This window comes from Macrobrachium rosenbergii, chromosome 37, assembly GCF_040412425.1.
Source record: "Macrobrachium rosenbergii isolate ZJJX-2024 chromosome 37, ASM4041242v1, whole genome shotgun sequence".
Classification (NCBI taxonomy): Eukaryota; Metazoa; Arthropoda; class Malacostraca; order Decapoda; family Palaemonidae; genus Macrobrachium; species Macrobrachium rosenbergii.
The window spans coordinates 40,267,629-40,285,580 of NC_089777.1; the positions used below are offsets into that span (position 1 = coordinate 40,267,629).

The window sequence follows — 17,952 nt, forward strand, 5'->3', positions numbered from 1 at the left end:
AGGAGGCCATAGAGAGGGTTCAAGATCTGGAAACCCCAGGATTCTAAAATCGATTATTCCTGGTCCCCAAAAGCTCGGGGGGTTGGAGACCGGTGCTAGACGTGAGTGCACTCAACGTTTTTGTGCAGAAAACAAAGTTCACAATGGAAACGACAAAATCGGTTCTAGCAGCGGTCAGACAGCACGACTGGATGGTCTCACGGGACCTCCAGGATGCGTACATTCACATCCCCATACACCCGAGTTCCAAGAAATATCAGGTTCGTCCACAGGGGAAAGGGTATTCCAGTTTTGGGCTCTCTGTTTTGGCCTAAGCACCGCTCCACAGATTTTCACAAGGCTGATGACCAATGTAGCAGTTTTTCTTCACACGAGAGGCATCAGAATCTCCTTGTACTTAGACGACTGGCTCCTCAGAGCTCCTTCCCACACACACTGCCTGGAGGATCTTCAGACCACGATACAGTTATCGGAGGAATTAGGTCTGCTGATAAACAGAGAGAAATCTCAGCTGATCCCATCCCAAGAGGTTCTGTACCTTGGGATGAAGATTCAGAGTCAGGATTTTCGGGTTTTTCCATCTGTAGCAAGGACGGAACAAGCCTTAGGAAAACTTCAGGACTTTCTAGAGAGACAGACATGCTCAGCGAGGGAATGGATGAGTCTGCTGGGGACCCTTTCCTCACTAGAACAGTTTGTCTCCTTGGAAAGGCTGAATCTACGCCCGTTACAGTTTTATCTAAATCAGAACTGGGACAAGGAAATAGAACTGAGACCAAGTGCATCCCCATTACGGAACCAATAAGTGTCATTTAGAGTGGTGGAACGACCCCGTCAAGCTCCAGGAGGGCCTTTCTCTACATCAGAGGAACCCAGACCTAGTGTTGTTCTCCGGCTGGCCGGACTCAGGATGGGGAGCAACACTAGGGAAGGAAGAAGTCTCGGCTCCTGGACCAGAGAGCAGGAGAAGTGGCACATCAACCAGAAGGAACTAACTGCAATCCTTCTAGCTCTCAGGGAGTTCGAACACATAGTGGAGAACAGAGAGGTGCAGGTCAACTCCGACAACATGACAGCGTTGGCCTACATCAGCAAACAAGGGGGCACTCACTCCAGGTCTCTATACAAAACAGCAAGAGAACTTCTTCTCTGGGCAAAGGAGAAGAATGTCAAACTAGTAACCCGCTTTATCCAAGGGGAGAAAAATGTGAGGGCGGACATTCTGAGCAGGAAAAATCAAGTCCTCTCAACAGAATGGACGCTACATCAGGACGTCTGCAGAAGCATGTGGCGACTTTGGGGATGTCCGTGCATAGATCTCTTCGCCACAGCGCAAACGAAGAGGCTGGAAACTTACTGCTGTCCCGTACCAGATCACGAGGCGACATACATAGATGCGTTCCTGATGGACTGGTCCAACTTGGACATGTATGCATTTCCCCCTTTCAAGATAATACACAGGGTACTGCAAAAATTTGTGTCACACGAGGGGACCAGAATGACCCTTGTGGCCCCTTACTGGCCGACAAGAGATTGGTTCACAGAGGTACTGGAATGGATGGTGGACATCCCGAGGAGCCTACCTCAGAGAGTAGATCTACTCAAACAACCCCACTTGGAAAGATATCACCAAAACCGCCAAGCGCTACAAGTAACTGCCTTCAGACTATCGAAAAACTCGAAGGAGGCAGCTGGCGCTATCGCAAGAGCAAGGAGGTCATCCACCATTAAGGTATACCAATCCAAGTGGGAGGTATTTAGAGGATGGTGCAAGAACAACCATGTGTCCTCTTCCAGTACCTCTGTAACCCAGGTAGCGGACTTCCTGCTACACCTTAAGAGGAAGCTTAATTTTTCTACCTCTACCATTAAGGGGTATAGGAGCATGCTGGCAGCAGTTTTTAGACATAGAAACTTGGACCTGTCAAACAATAAGGATCTCCAGGACCTACTCAGATCCTTCGAAACTTCCAAGGAGAGAGTAGAGAACTCACCCGCATGGAACCTAGACGTGGTCCTGAGGTTCCTCATGGGGATTAGGTTCGAACCCTTACAGAGAGCATCTTTAAAGGACCTCACCATGAAAACTCTTTTCTTGGTCAGTTTGCCTTCAGCAAGAATATAGGCTTTAGACAAGGCAAGGCAATCTGCTCACTGCAACTAGGATTCCTTGCAAAAAATGAACACCCATCACAACCCTGGCCCAGAGCGTTCAAGATTCGGAATCTAACGGACATCACAGGGGAGGAGAGAGAGAGAGTCCTATGCCCGGTAAGAGCTCTAAGGCACTACCTGGATAGGACAAAGGACTTAAGAGGAAATTCAGAAGGGCTTTGGTGCTCAGTCAAAAAGCCCTCTGTGCAGATGTCGAAGAATGCTCTGTCTTATTTTATCAGACAGTTGATAAAAGAAGCACATATGGAATGTAGCGAGATGGACCACAAGATTCTGAAAGTGAAGACGCACGAGGTCAGGGCAGTAGCAACCTCTGTAGCATTTAAACAGAACAGGTCCCTGCAGAGTATCTTGGACACGACCTTCTGGAGAAGCAAGTCAGTATTTGCCTCTCACTATCTAAAACAAGTCCAAACATTATACTGAAGACTGCTATACGCTGGGTCCGTTTATAGCATCTAATTCAGTAGTGGAGAGGGAATACCCTACAATCCCATAAACCAATACCCTTTTTCTTACCTTGGAATTGAGAATTTTTATGGTTGTTTGCGAAGGCTGGACGCAGTCTTCCGCAATCATTGGTGTCGTTTTGTTCCTTGGTAGCGCCCGGAACAAGGGTATTGAGAGGAGGTCTAGTCACATAGAGGTTATACACCAGTTGACAGCCCCTAGAGATTTTCAGCCCCCTGGGTGGATTGCTGGATCTCTTAAGGAATGCAGACATAATGAGGCAGGAAAACATTGAAGTCAGCTTCCTTAACAGGTAGGAACCTAGAGTTGTTTTGCAACTTTAATTATATTATAATTCCAACGATGTTAGCTGTCTCTGACCCTCCACCAAAGGTGTCAATCAGCTATATATATAACTACCAGGTAAGTTAGATGTTTGAAAATGATATTTTCATAATAAAATAAATTTTTGAACATACTTACCTGGTAGTTATATATAATTAAATTCCCACCCTCCTCCCCTCTAGAGACTAGGGGCATGGAAGATCTGAGGAATATTTGGAATGGTTCCAGGTACCTGGGTAGAGGGCGCACAGGTGGTTCACCTGACTACCGATCGGCGATTTACCGCGAGTTTTTGAAATTCTGCCGTGACGTCAGGGACTTAAGCTATATATATAACTACCAGGTAAGTATGTTCAAAAATTTATTTTATTATGAAAATATCATTTTAGGAACATGTATTACAGCAAGTGGCACAGTTTGGACAGTATAATTGGGGTAACAAATGTTTTCTTTTATGCTATACAAACATATATCTCTTGATATGCCCAGTATCTAGTTGTTTTTAATAGCTAGCTAACAGATAGCTTCTGTTAATAGTGTACTGTACTGTGCTTTTCTGTGTCAAATGACAATACAGCATTACACAAGATACAGATATTACAACCTTTGAGAATGACTTAACCCACAGTAATAAATTTTTTTACATGTCAAGATGAAGAAGCTAGTTTTAGGAAAAGGTAGGAGTTGCCCAGATCAAAGGTTTGTGTTAAGACATTTTGCAGCAATATGTGAAATTTAAAAATCCCCGTTCATTGCCTTTGTCAGTTACAGCAGGCATTTGACAGCAGACGCAGACCAGTATTATGGAGGTTTTGCATTGCTGTGGCACCTGTTAACAATATAATGTTAATTGCAATATCCATGAACAAAGTAGATACAAAATTAATGTCGTTGGGTTTTCATCAAATGAATATGCTGTAAATGGTAGAGTGCTACAAGGGAATACTGTTTTGCCTATTGTTTGCTTTTCTCATAGATAATGAGAAATAGTAGGAGATGGAAGAGAAGGTTCAGATTGGAGTAATGATAGAAAGTTAACAGTCTTAGAATATGCAAATGAAGCTGTTTTAATCGGCAAAACACAAGATTTTCAAAGCATTCTTAATAGAATACATCACATATATAAAAAGATGACTCAGAATACAGCAAATCTAAGAAAAATAGAAGTACAGTACTGTAATGAGAAGAGAGTACAGGTGTGTACTCTTGGATGAAATAACATTAAATGGAGAAAGGATTAATGGGGTTGAATATTTCCCATATTTAGTGATAGAGAAATCCAGTACAGTATAGGTTTTCTAGGGTTGGAATGTGGTGAAAGGGGTAAAAAATGACCAGTCAAACAATGGGCCAATGGAATGCAGTAAAAAGAATGAAAATGGCCAATCAAACAATGGGTTAATGAAACTTGGAAATCAGATAGCTAAAGTTGCATATAAAAGTAAAATCATGCATAAGTCTGGTACAGGCTATATTGCTATATGGACAACAATTATAATACTGTATGACAGTGAAACTGTCTCAAAGATTTTGTTGATTTGAAAATAAAGCTATAAAAAAATATTAAGGGTCAGATGACAGGAGAGGCTGAGAAATGATACTGTAAGGAGAGTTACAGAAACGCCATATGTAGATGAGATGTTGATGAAAGGGAGATGGAGATAGCTTGTACATGTTCCTCACACAGCCCCTGAGAGAATAGTGTTTGATATTGTCAGCTGGACTCCTGTGGGCACCTAAGGAGTTGGAAGACCCATACATACTTTGATGAGGACCAAGGAGATGAGTGGAGATTTGCAGATGATAGAGCACAAAGACATGACTGGCAGAATTTCTCAGAGGCCCTTTGCTTCATGCAGTTTGGGAGGCAGTGTTGATGGTGATACTGTATACTAAAAAGGAGCTAGTGTGTTCCTCAAAGTTTTAAAACTTGAAGCAGAAATTTTTGTTGTTGAGTTTTTTCGGTTTTAATATCTGTATGTTATAAGGGAGGTTCTTATGAAGTGATAGCAATGCTTCAGCAGTAAAACATTCTTAAACTCTAGCAACCTCATGGAGTCAGTACTTGGTATATTCCTCAGTCAGACATTTTTTGTAAGGATTTATCAAGGCCCTGTGCATCCTGTGAGTGATCTTTCTTTCTTTTCTTTCTTTCTTTCTTTCTTTCTTTCTTTCTTTCTTTCTTTAAATCTTCGGCAAAAACACTTAAGGACAGAGTCAACATACTATAAACCCAAGAGGGCTCCAAAAGGAAATCAGTTTTGAGAAAGAGAGACAAGTTACAGGAAAAGTTCATAAATAAATGAGGGATTAGAAAATTCAGGAGACTTCAGTGGAAAGAAGGAATGAATTTGCTCCTTGCTTAAACATCTGGAGGTCAGAAGACTCCACAACTGCAATAAGCAAACTATTCCACATTTTAGTATTAGCATAAATAAAACTAATAGCAAACTGAGTAGTATTGAACCTGATACTGTACTAGAAAACAACACTATGTGTGCAGCAGCAGCAGCAGCCTCCTAGTTTTGCAAGCAAAAGCAGCTTGATCTAGTAAGAAGAATGCAGTGGATGTTTGCTGTTATAGTACATTTTATGTAACAAACATAATGAACTCACTTTGCGTCTATGCCACACACCTACATTAAGAGTTGGCATAGTAAGCTTGACTGGTGACCAACCTGTTTAAGAGTTTGAGATGAAAGTCAGCAGTGGAAGACCACACAGGAGAACAAAGAAGGAAGGAAAAAAGAGTCAAAACACTTAGATTAATAATAGGTTTATCCCAAAACATTCTAACATTTACACAAGATACCAACTTTATGAGAAACAAAGGAAGCAATACTATGTATCTGTATATGCTTTTCAAAAGTTTCTATCGTATCAAAAGTTATGCCTAATATCTTGAAAAAGCACTTACATTTATTCATACTTTGAGTTTAAGAAAGGTTAGGCTTCATGCCTGAAGCCTACTCCATTCATAAATACTGCATGTGGCAGATCTCTATTTCAGGATTCTGTAATCAGTTTGTTCTCCAGACCTTGCCACATGTCACTAGTATAGATAATAAATAGCAAAGGTCCAAGGACACTACCTTGAGGAACACCTGAAAGGACATTACATACTAAAGCTACTATACTGGCCATCAACACAGAGCCTTTTGACTCTGCCTATTAAAGGTTCATTTAAAGTATTAGTAAAAGATTCAATAATTCCTGGTAATCATAGCTTCTGGGTAAGTACTGTACTTCATGGTTCACGCGGTCAAAGGCTGCACTAAAATCTAAACCAACTATGCTTGCCTCTGTACCCTCATTAAGAGCACTCTGCAAGATGGTAGATATTGACAAGAAAGCATCACTAGTACCAAGGCCTTTACAAAGCCCAAACTGCAATGCTGATAGCAGGTTATTTCCTTCAACAAACCTACAAAGATGCTTGAAGAGTAGCTTCAAAGAAACTTTCTATAATAAGGGTAATTGAAATTGGCTTATTCTCCGAGGGGCTTGAGGACAGACTTAGCCCCTTAGGTAATGCAGCAATGTTTCCCTTCCTCCAAATACAGTAGAAGGAAAACTTGCAAGTCCAACCAATATTCTGAAAATAGTAGTACAGACACCACCCTACTTGCAAACGAGTTATGTTCCAGACGGCCATTTGTATGTTGAATTGTTTGTAAGTTGGTTACTGTACTCTTCACGCATTTTTAAGTACAGTATGATATAAAGTCAATACAGTACTGTACATTTTTTCATCCTAAAACACAATTCACTGTACATACAGTACTGCATTTTATAGAATAGACATGCAGAACAAAATTTGAACTTGCAGGTGGCAAAGGGGAGCACTCTGAACACAGTTGTAATTTGTGATCCAGTTTGTTTGTAACTCTGAATGTTTGTAAGTTGAATGTTTGTCAGTAGAATGGTGTCTGTAGTCTTAGGAGCAATGAAATTAGCAGTCTTTTTTTGAAAAGTTGGGAAAGATACTGTTAGGGCCTGTGCCACCATAACTGTCAAGGGCAAGAAGCAAAGATTTGACTCTTGTAGGCCTGAAGGCCATTGAATGCATCTATAATACTGAAAGCCTGACTGAGGCATTACTAAGGACTTGCCACACTGTTTGCTCACAAAGACTCGAGCCAAAAGTACTGCTCTCTGTTTAGGGTAAGATATATAAGTTCCATCAGCTCCGACAAGGGAGGCACACTTGAATCAACTCCAGAGTCATGACTTGGGTCTAAACCATGACTTATGGTCAGTACCACTGAAGAGCAAGATTCCCTTCATACTGTCATAATAAGCTCGCTGTCAGCTCTCTGAGACAACCAAAGCTTGACTTCTAAGCTAAGTGATATTATGCCACAAAAGTGTGATTGTTCCTCCATAAATGATAAGTTTCTTGTTTTTATGGTAGGTAAGCTTAACTTCCACATTCAGCCATGGCATATCTTTAAGATGAACCTGAGGATTCTAGAAGGAATTTGCCTTTTGATAATAGTGTGAAAATTATCATTTAAATACTCAGTAATATTTGAACTATAAATATCACTCCACCTAGCTCAGTAAGGTCACATTGTTGTAGGAAATGAATGACTGATCAATATAATAGTGACAGGTGAGCAAATTCTCACATCTAGTTTAACTACACCACTAAGTTACTCAGTTTAGACTTTCACAAGTTTGGCATAGAGGATTTGTTCTTATGAAATAACTAGAACGTTAGCAGTGATTTAGGCAAACTGCTTAACAGTCAAAGCCAGTTTTATAATTCTGGGACACTTCTATACTTACCTTGTTTCTTATGATCAGATTTATTTATTTTCCAGATTCTTGCCATCTTAGATGCAGTGGAGGAAGTGGATGCTGAAGCTGTGGTTAAATTTATAGTTGGTCTTCAAAATGAAGATGGTTCATTTTGTGGGGACATGTGGGGTGAAGTTGATACCAGATTCTCCTTTTGTGCAGTTGCCTCATTAGCATTACTTGTGAGTATGTGTTTAAGTTCTTTTGAAGACATAAAGATGCCTGCAACTTTATGAAATTTCAGCAGAATAGTTTACTTGAAACAAAAAAATTTGTGTGTGAAAAAAAACTGTATAGTGTGCTATTAGGTACTTACTAACTATTCTTAGTATTTAAAAAAAACCACCAATTTGAAGAAGAGGCCATATTTTTTACATACATTTCAAGACATTATGTATCCTCTTCAGTGTGGAAAATATTGATGTGATCACACAAATTTGTTAAAAGAAATTTAGTTTACAGAAAGTGAAAGCAGATAAAAATACTGAAGTGTTGAAGTAATTTTGAAAAAAATACAGCAATTTTGGAAATGAACATTACCTTTCCATTATATAGCTTTTACTTCTGCGCCAGCAGTAGTTTGACAGATTGAACCAAAAATGAGAGCACTTAGTTTTCTATGAATATCTGTTTCTATCCATCTACTTCCCCCACCAGCCACCAGGGAAACAACAGGTACAAACACCCTTAGCCAGTCAGTCTACTTCAGTCGCCGGTTCGGTAGAATATTGTTAGAGTTATCTGTGCTCGGTTTTCTGTTAACGACTTGGTTTGTAAATTTACTTGAATTTTCTCTTGGATATGGATGGTAATAATGGAATAAGGACCTGTAAGGTAAGAGGTTGTTGTATTAGGCTTTGTTGTAATTCCTCACAACATGTGTGAAATGTCAAGGTAAAGAGTGTAATATGAATGACCGTTGTCAAATATGTAAATGATGGTCAAATGAATTTATGGTAAAATTGGTAAAACACCATAAATGAAGAGAGGCTGATCATTTGAAAAGTCAGCTAAAGAAGCAAGAGGTTAAGTCTCCTAAGGCTAGTACTAAGGGAGTGCATGATTTGCCTCCTTCCCCTTCTAGTAACTTTGTTAGGACTTCATCTCTTCATTCTATTACTCCTACTAGAGCTTCCCAATTGATTCATGTCATAAGATTTAATAGAATTGAGTCAGATATTAAGGGTTTAAAGGGCTCGATAAATCAGTTAGCCAAAATTTCATGGAATATTTTATTGGTTTTGCCGATGAAATATTCCATGTAATTCCCCTGCGTTAGAGGAAGGGTCACTGCCCCCACTCCTGGATATTCATGTCTTTGGCATGTCTTGTCTTGCTCCCTTGCTGCCTGGAGCAACAGGGAACTGGGTCATGTAAGGTGAAAAGTAGCTGTCAGGTCTGTGGACACAAGAGGAACAGCAGCTGCATATCAATCTTTTGGGACTATTGGCAATGTAGAAAGGACTGCAGGAGCTGGAGGACCTGGTATGCAATCAAACTGTGGCGGTCTTTTCGGACAACACCACATCACTGGTGTATCTGAAGCACCAAGGGGGGACAAAGCCCAAGTCTCGTTTTCAGTTGACAAGGCAGGTTCTCTTATGGTCAGAGAGCAAGAACATCACCTTACTGCCTCAGTTTGTTCCTGGGAGAATGAATGTTCTATTAGATGTTCTCAGTTGCAAGGCTCAGGTAATAGCAATGGAGTAGGCCATACATCCAGAGGTGTGCAACAAGTTGTGGAAGCTGTGGGGGTCCCCCTTCATAGACCTCTTTGTAACCAGATGGAATCATTGTCTGCCGGTGTTTTGTTCACCCGTTCAAAATCCTCTGGCTTGGGTGGTAGATGCAATGTTATGAGACTGGTCAGGTCTAGACTGTTATGCTTCCCCCCCCCCTCTTTGCTATGATCCAAAAAGTCATCAGCAAACTAGGCAATTCTGTCAGTTGTTGCATGACTTTGGTTACCCCTTGATGGCCAAGGGAGGGCTGGTTTCCAGACTTGCTTCAGTGGTTAATAGATCTGCCCAGACTCCTCCCTGTCAGGAAGAATCTCCTGAAGCAACCAAGGGAGGAAAGGCATCATCACAACACTCACATGCTGCAGCTGACTGCGTGTAGGCTCTCCACCATCTCCTGTGAGCTCGAGGCTTTTGAAAGCATGTAGGAAGGCCATTATCAGTGCCAGAAGGGATTCCACAAATCGGATCTACCAACACCAGTGGTCTGTGTATAGATCCTGGTGTCAAGTTAAAGGGTTTTCCAGCACCCATATCTCTATAAACAACATCATTAAGTTTCTGTTATTTGCCATGTTTGCTTCTGTTCTTAGACATGTAGGCCTACATCTGTTTGAGGAAAAAGATATCAAAGATTTCATTAGAGGTTTTCAGCAGGAGGTTCCCAGGTGTCTGGTGCCCTCTTTATCTTGGAACCTAGATGTTCTAAGGTTCCTCTTGTTACCACCTTTTGAATCTTTAGAATAGGCCTCATTGAGAGAACTTTCAATAAAATCTCTTCTTGGTGGCCTTGGCTACAGTTAAGAGGGCGATTGAAATACAAGCTTTGTCTTTTATGGTAGGTCAGTTCTTTCCTTTCTGCCTTTGTTTCAAGCAAAAAATGATTTTAGGGTTAAACTCTTGCCTAGAACAGTGTCCCTATCTAGTTTGGAATCTTGGTACTCAATGAGATAGATTCCCTTTTGTGTCATGTGAGAGCTTTAAGGATTTATCTGAATCACACTAAAGACAATGTCCTTTTCCATTAGGTCCTTGGTGTAGGACTCTCATGCAAAATTAAATCCTGATGTATTATCTACCTTGAAAGTAAAGCCACATGACATTCTAGCAGTGGTCACGTCTTTGAATTTTTGGAAAAACTATCCTTAAAGAAAGTTATTAAGACTGCCAAGTGGCATTGTAGTTCTGTTTTTGCTATGAATTATCTTCGCGATGTAGAAATTCAATACGATTTTTGCTGGGCATTAGCTTCTCTCGTTTGTGCAGGGAATATTATGTCCTGAATTGATTGGTAACTTTTCTGTTTGCAGTTTTTAGCTCCATTTATGTTTTGCTGGGAAGCCTGGAATTACTCATGGTCGAGTATAGGAAGTGTAACTTCATGTCTGTAGGTACTACTGTAGTTGCATATCCATCGTTGGCTCTGCTGGGTTTTGGCACAGTAGCCCTACCCTCCCTTCTGTTGAAGGGGGCATCCTCCAAAGAGACCTCGGGTATCATCATGATGAGGTGGCAGTAATAGCCGTTAGATAGGTTTCACTAGATAAGCAAAGACTTATTTGTACATATTTGTAGTGTATTAAGTAGCTTTTAAAGGGCCTGCTAATTTTCACTTTTCCCACCTCCATGTTAAATGTGTGAATCAGCTATACAGTATAATGGAGAGGTAAGGTCCATTTCAAAAATGTAAATATTTAATTTAATATTTATTTTTAAGTACTTACCTCTCAGGCCTTATAGACTCGGCACGCAGGTCAGCCTTTGTCTCGGTGAAAATTATGTTGAATTGGACCATCTTCTTAAAAACCTTCTTAAGGTTTTTGAGCTGCTAATCTTCCTCGATTGGTCCGTGGGAGCCTTAGCAAAGAAAATTCAGGATTTCTCCCCCTTATCTGAAGATTGCACATCGAAATGGCTGAGAGTTATCCACCGTACGGACAAGGCCATAAGAGACGGTTCCCATGAATTAGCCTCGCTTTCTGCCATGGGGATACTGAAGAAGAGGGAGCTCTGGTGCTCGTTTACCTCTAAGAGTGTTACAGCATCACAGAGATCAGCACTTCTCTTCTCACCTTGACCGTCACCATCTTTTTCCACAATCTGTGGTCAACGAGATTACTTCGGAGTTACAGAAGAAATCAACACAGGACCTTTTGGCACAATCCACGAGACGCCCCTGGGATTGGTAATTTCAAGGAGGTAGACAGCGACCAGTCTTTAGATCTCGGGGCCACTGTTCGCTTCGCTACAAGAGCAGAGCAATTAAGAAGTCCTCTTCAAAACCTGCAGCTCAGAAGTGAGGAGACAGTCCTCCATGCACCCGTGGGTGCCAGACTCCATCCCTTTTGGGAGAAATGGATAGCAGAAGTCTTGAAGGAGGGATACTCCATCCCCTTCAAAGAGAGGCCACCATTAGTCAACACACCGGTCGCATAATGGCTTACTCGGCCGGTCCATAGAAGTTTTCGGCTCTCTTAGAGGAGGTTTCATCGCTTCTCAAAAAAGGGGCCATAGAAATAGTCGAGAATGTCAGTTCAATGGGCTTTGACAATCAGTTGTCTGTAGTCCCCAGGTCAACAGGGGGATGGAGACCGGTCCTCGACGTAAGTGTACTGAATCTCTTCATCGAAAAGACAAGGTTCAAAGTGGAAATGGATCGCTCTGTTCTTTCATCCATTCGTCAGGGAGATTGGATGATCCCCCTAGACATGCAAGATGCATGCTTTCACATCCTCATTAACCCTTCATCAAGAAAGTATCTGTGGTTCATTTTCAAGAACAAAGTTTTCCAGTTCCGAGCCCTGTGTTTTGGTCTTTCGACAATTCAGTCATATGAACGAGAATTATTGTACATGTATTGTTAGGGATTTGTGGCAGCGATGAAATGTAAACAAAACAATGTTTCCTTTTAGGCTCAGGGGCGTCATTTAGGGGGCACTGCATGCGCAGCTGCCCCCCCAAGACTCAAGACGCCCCCAGCCTCAACTTGCCCCCCTCACCCCACCAAACCCCAAGAAGTAACAACAGCTGGTTTTCCATTATTCCTACCGAAATTCAAATGTGTCATCACATTAAGTTATATCTTTCTGTGTATTTTATGAGCTTAAAAAAGAACATAAAATAGCTTAAAATCAAAAAACCCCCAGGTGATTAGGCTTGCTTCGCTCGCCAAACCGCCTTTGCCCCCCCCCCATCAAAAATCTGAAATGATGCCCCTGTTTAGGCTGTGTTTAGGAAAAACTTATGGAATCAGCTTTGTTATTTCATTTATTTTGAATTTCTAGGGGTACAGTAAGTAAAACAGCATCTGTAATAACATCATCTTTACATAACCAATTTTTCATATGATACCTGTTTTTGCAAAAGCTAGCCTATGCACAGATGGTTTTGTAATTTAACAGTTGTCTTAGGCTATACTACCCTTGGCCAGATTTTGTCCGTTAAATCCAATGCCCGTTGGTTCCGGGTCCGTTAAAACGAGGTTTTACTGTACTGCTGTAATTACACCATTAAAATTTCTGAAAGGTTACCAAAAGGTAAAGGTTGCTGTGAGTGCAACCATAATTCAATCTTTTCATGTTCTCAGCTGGGCTAGATAAAATTTGATTTCATTGATATGGAGTCATTCCTTGAATAGGCTATTTATTATGAAGATATGCCAGTAATATATGCATACAGTAAGGTAAAAATGGTTTCATAATGTGAATCTTTCCATGTATGTCAGTGGTTATCGCATCAAGGCTGAAGCTAGCCTACTGATAAATATCAAGGTTTGATTTTTAGAATGGTAGTATAAGATGACCCCCAATTTTTAGGGGTGAATTTTAAGATTTTAAGGTTGTCTTACACGTGGAAATATATAATGCTGTATTAGTTTCTAGTGAGAAGCCTAAACCGTCTTCGGCTTTCCCATGTAATGTGGCTTTTGTTGGCCAGTGCAATGATGTGCCCCCCAGTTTTGACACAATGGTTTCCTGTGCCTAGCACAATTTTCCACATTTTACTGCAGTGCTGTATGCTTGCGTACCTATTGCCGCCTGCCTATCGCCAACGTGTATTTCATTTGCCTGTGCGCCTATTGCTTGCGTGCCTATGGCCTTACTTGCATGCCTATGGTGTTTGCACGTATTGTTTGCATGCCTATGGCCTGTGCGCTTATTGCTCGTATGCATATGGCCTGTGCACTTGTCGCTTGCATGCCTGTGGCCTGCGCTCCTATTGCCTGTGCACACCTATCGCTTGTGCGCCTATCACCTGCACGCTCATCGCTTTTGTGCCTTTTGCTTGTGCACCTATCAATTGCGCTCCTAGCAGTGGTATGCCATTCACCTGTGCGCCTATTGCCTGCCTGCCCGTCACCTACTCGACTATCACCAGTCTACAGTACTGTATAGAGAATCTCCGCAGAGCGCTCTCGTTTTGGCTTCCCTTTTTGTTAGAGAGGTAGTCCCAACATTCTGTTTTGGGGATTGCGATTCCTCATCTAGTTGTGGGAGTTTCTATTGGTAAGTACAGTAGTTGGTTGCTGCTTCATTTTTGAGTCCCCCATGGGTTAGGAACTTTATCATTATCGTGAGATTTTCATGATCAGAATTTAGATCTTTTTGTTGAGCCGACAGGTTTCCAACCAACTCTGTGTTTTCCTTTTGAGTCAGAGCAAGTGGTTTTGTCAGCGGTGACCAAAGAGGAGCTTTTAAAACCTTCGCACCTCAGTGGGAGCTTATCAGGAATGAGTTCAGTGCAGTTAACTGCTGCTCTTCCACCATCAAGCATTGTAGTCTTTGCCCCAGTCACCCTGGTGTATTTTTGGTAGCTAACTCTCGCTGCTGCTTTGGCAGGAGGGCAAGTTGTTTGTGCTTCTGTTGATTGATGAGTCAGGTGTCAGAAACAAAACCTTTTTAGCTGTATTTCATTAGGTTTGTCGTATGATGTCCAAGGTTTTAGTGCAGTTAATGGAAAGGGAGCCTCTTTCTAAGAATTTTGCTTCCTTGTCTCCTTATATTGGAGAAAGAGAAGTGGGGTCTCTTTCCAAATCTAGAGTTAGCATTGGGGAAGGAGTAGTTTTTGATTTTGGAGTTAAAGTTATTCTCACTGTTCAAGGTTTACCTGTGGAGAAAGTTTTGCTTTTATTTATTTGCAGCATCTATGTGTTGTTGTTGATCGCTTTTCAGTTTTTCAGTCCTTATAGGAGTTTTTTTTTTAGCTAGGCAGAGGCCTTCTCATCAAGGTCATATGATTTTCAGGAAGTTTTTTGACCTGACAGATCAGGCTTAGTTCTTTCCTTTGTAACTTGAGCATTGGTTAACAGGTGGTCTCTATCGGAGTCACTGTTAGTGTAAGTTCTCATGAGAAGAAGGATCCAGTTCTTGAGATGCCACAGTGAAGGTCTGGGGAGCAATTCTGGTAGATCTAGAATTTCGGGAGTTTAACCGGGATTGGAGGAGTCCTGTTACCCCTATGATCCCGAATTCTTAGCAGTTAGAGAAACTTACTTTAAAACAGTGTGAATGTCTGGTAAAGCACAGGTAACAGTGTTCTCAGACAACCATCTTACCTACTGTAGGTATATGTATTGTATATGTAAGACTTCATATATTTATAAGTGATAAAATCAGTGCAACTTGTTGTAGGTCATTTGTCCTTCATTTACTAGAATACTGTTCTTCAGTGAGATTGTCTGCTCTGGCCAGAGTTATCTCTTGTAAATAGAAGGGTTTGTAGTGGTAGATTTCTGTTTCCTAACATTAACAGTTATGACCTGCATTATCGATAGATGGTCTCTTTGTTTGTCAATTTTTCATAAGTATTTGAACAGAGATCTTTCTTATTCACAATTATCCCTGATCCCCTTTTCCTGCCAAGAGCAATCAGATATGCTGAACAGCACCACCAATATGGAAGAGCTGGAATTTGCTCTGTTGAACAGCAAAAAATCTGCCCCTGGAGGTGACAGTATTTGTTTTGAAGTGATCTGCCATTTAGCACCTTTGGCAAAGACATACTTATTCGAGTTTTATAACCACTTATGGCTTCAACATTCATTTCCTGAGGAATGGTGTAAAGCTATAATTATTCCTGTCCCCAAACCTGGAAAAGATCCCAGTAATTTAAACAGTTACAGATCAATTTCTTTAACAAGTTGTTTATGCAAATTACTATAAAAAACAGTAAATGCCCAACTAACATGGCACATTCGAGAAATTAAAATTTTGACTCCCACTCAATTTAGGTCACAATGTAACAGATCTACACTGGATTCTGTTTAACTTGGAAGACCACATACGAAGAGGATTTGAATGAAAACAAATTACTATAGCCATCTTTTTTGACATTGAAAAGACCTATGATACTACAGTACATGGAGATATGCAATATTAAAAACGTTACATAAAAACAGCATCTGTGGCCATTTACCTAGGTTTATCCAAAAATTTCTGACAAATCGCACTTTCCAAGCGAGAATTGATGTTGTATTCTCAAGTATATTTCCACTTGAAAATGATGTTCCACAAGGAAGCATCCTTAATGGCACACTTTTTACTTTAGGAATAAACAAGATCAGTAATAATCTACCTATCGGAATTAAAAGTAACTTGTTTATGGGTGATTTTGCCATATATTATTCAGCATCTCGCATAAAACATGCAGAGCGAATCATTAATAAAACTATAATAAAAATGGATGAAAGGGCCTCATCTGGAGGCTTCAAATTTTTTATACAAAAGACTCAAGCAGTAATGTTTTATAAAAATAAAAAGTGGAAAAAAGGTGAAGAAATAGATTTAAAAATCAGAAATCATTCCATACCAGTTGGCCAAATAGGAAAATTTTTGGGATTAGTATTAGATACTCACTTGAACTGGAAAGCCCACATAACATACATGAAATCAAAATGTAAAAGAGCATTAAACCTAATTAAAAAACTATCGAACACTACTTGGGGAACCGATAGACATACCCTTACTGTACTGTATAAAGCGACAGTGCTATCTATCATTGATTATGGAAGTGAAATATATGGCTCTGCATCAGACGCAACGCTGAAAACGTTAGACCCAGTTCATAATAAAGGCCTTAGAATATGTTCAGGAGCTTTTCTATCATCACCATCGTCTTCTTTACAAGTTGAATGTGGTGAACTACCTCTCTCTCTCTCTCTCCATAGAGAGCTGGTAACGATGAAGAGTGCTCTGAGAATTCAGACAAATGATTCTCCAACCAAAAAATTGTTTGGATTAAGAGATGTGTTTATAAACAATCATCCACCTCCTTTCCCAATTAGAGCTAGAAGATTGTTTGAGTCACTAAATATAAATATACAATTACCTTTAATGTTAAATTACCTCCTCCTCGGACAGTGAATAAAATGAGAATTTGTACACACTTAAAATATTTATCAAAAAGTTATTCATATACCCCAGAACATCATAGACAATATACAGTAGAACATATTTTCCAAAAAGGTCCATATTACATAATATACACTGACGGATCTAAGTCACAATACAGAGTGGGATATGCTGCAGTATCCCCAGACAAAACATATCAGTTCTCCCTACCAGGTAATTCCTCGGCATTTACAGCTGAGTTATATGCAATAGCATCAGCCATAAAAATAATTAGAAAAGCCTCGTGCAATAATTTTGTGATTTATAGCAACTCCAGAAGCACTGTAGAAGCCATTCAAAGCTATAATAAAAAAATAATATTGTACAACATATTAAGTTTTCACTCCATAAATTGTATACTAATGGAAAAAATATTGAAATATGTTGGATCTCTGCCCATGTAGGGAATAAAGGAAATGAAGAGGCTGATAAAGCAGCTAAAGAAGCAGTCCACATGATAAGAGCAAATGTAGACATCCCTATTAGTGACTATATAAGATATATAAAACAATCATTGTAAGTAAATGGCAAAATATATGGAATGAAGAACCTGAAAATAATAAATTAAAACAGATAAAATATATAAAAACAATCATTGTAACTAAATGGCAAAATATATGGAATGAAGAATCTGAAAATAATAAATTAAAACAGATAAAATCCAGTGTTGGAAAATGGAGTTCATCATATCAGAAAGAGAGACACACACAAGTAATTCTGATGTCTCTTCAAATAGGCCATACTCATTTGACACATGGACACTTGATGAACAGTCCATGTGGCCCTCCTCCCAAATACCCAGATTGCAAAGTGTTGATAACAGTTAAGCATATACTGTGTGAATATCCAAAGTATAACCTGTAGCGATTATCATATTTTGGAAATAGATCAATGAAGGAAATTTTATCAGAATCTATTACATTTTCAGTAATACCAATTTTAATGTTCATGAGAAGCTGTGATTTAATTGATAAAATATAAAAAGCAAATACTGTAATAGAAGTATGAAAACCCGTAAGGGTCTAATGAATTTCAAAACAACTAAATTTTAA

General features: G+C 40.0%; 1 protein-coding gene across 2 annotated transcripts in view; it reads left to right on the forward strand.

The window, feature by feature from the left end:
* Nucleotides 1-17,952, forward strand: part of betaggt-II (geranylgeranyl transferase type-2 subunit beta) — a 205,696-nt gene that overhangs the window by 157,285 nt on the left and 30,459 nt on the right. For both annotated transcript variants that reach the window (XR_010849362.1, XM_067082092.1), the window contains exon 5: nt 7,797-7,955. Coding sequence is in view for 1 of the 2 variants with exons in the window: in XM_067082092.1 (XP_066938193.1) it covers nt 7,797-7,955 (159 nt within the window). In the remaining variant the exon portion in view is untranslated. The remainder of the gene's footprint in view (nt 1-7,796; nt 7,956-17,952) is intronic.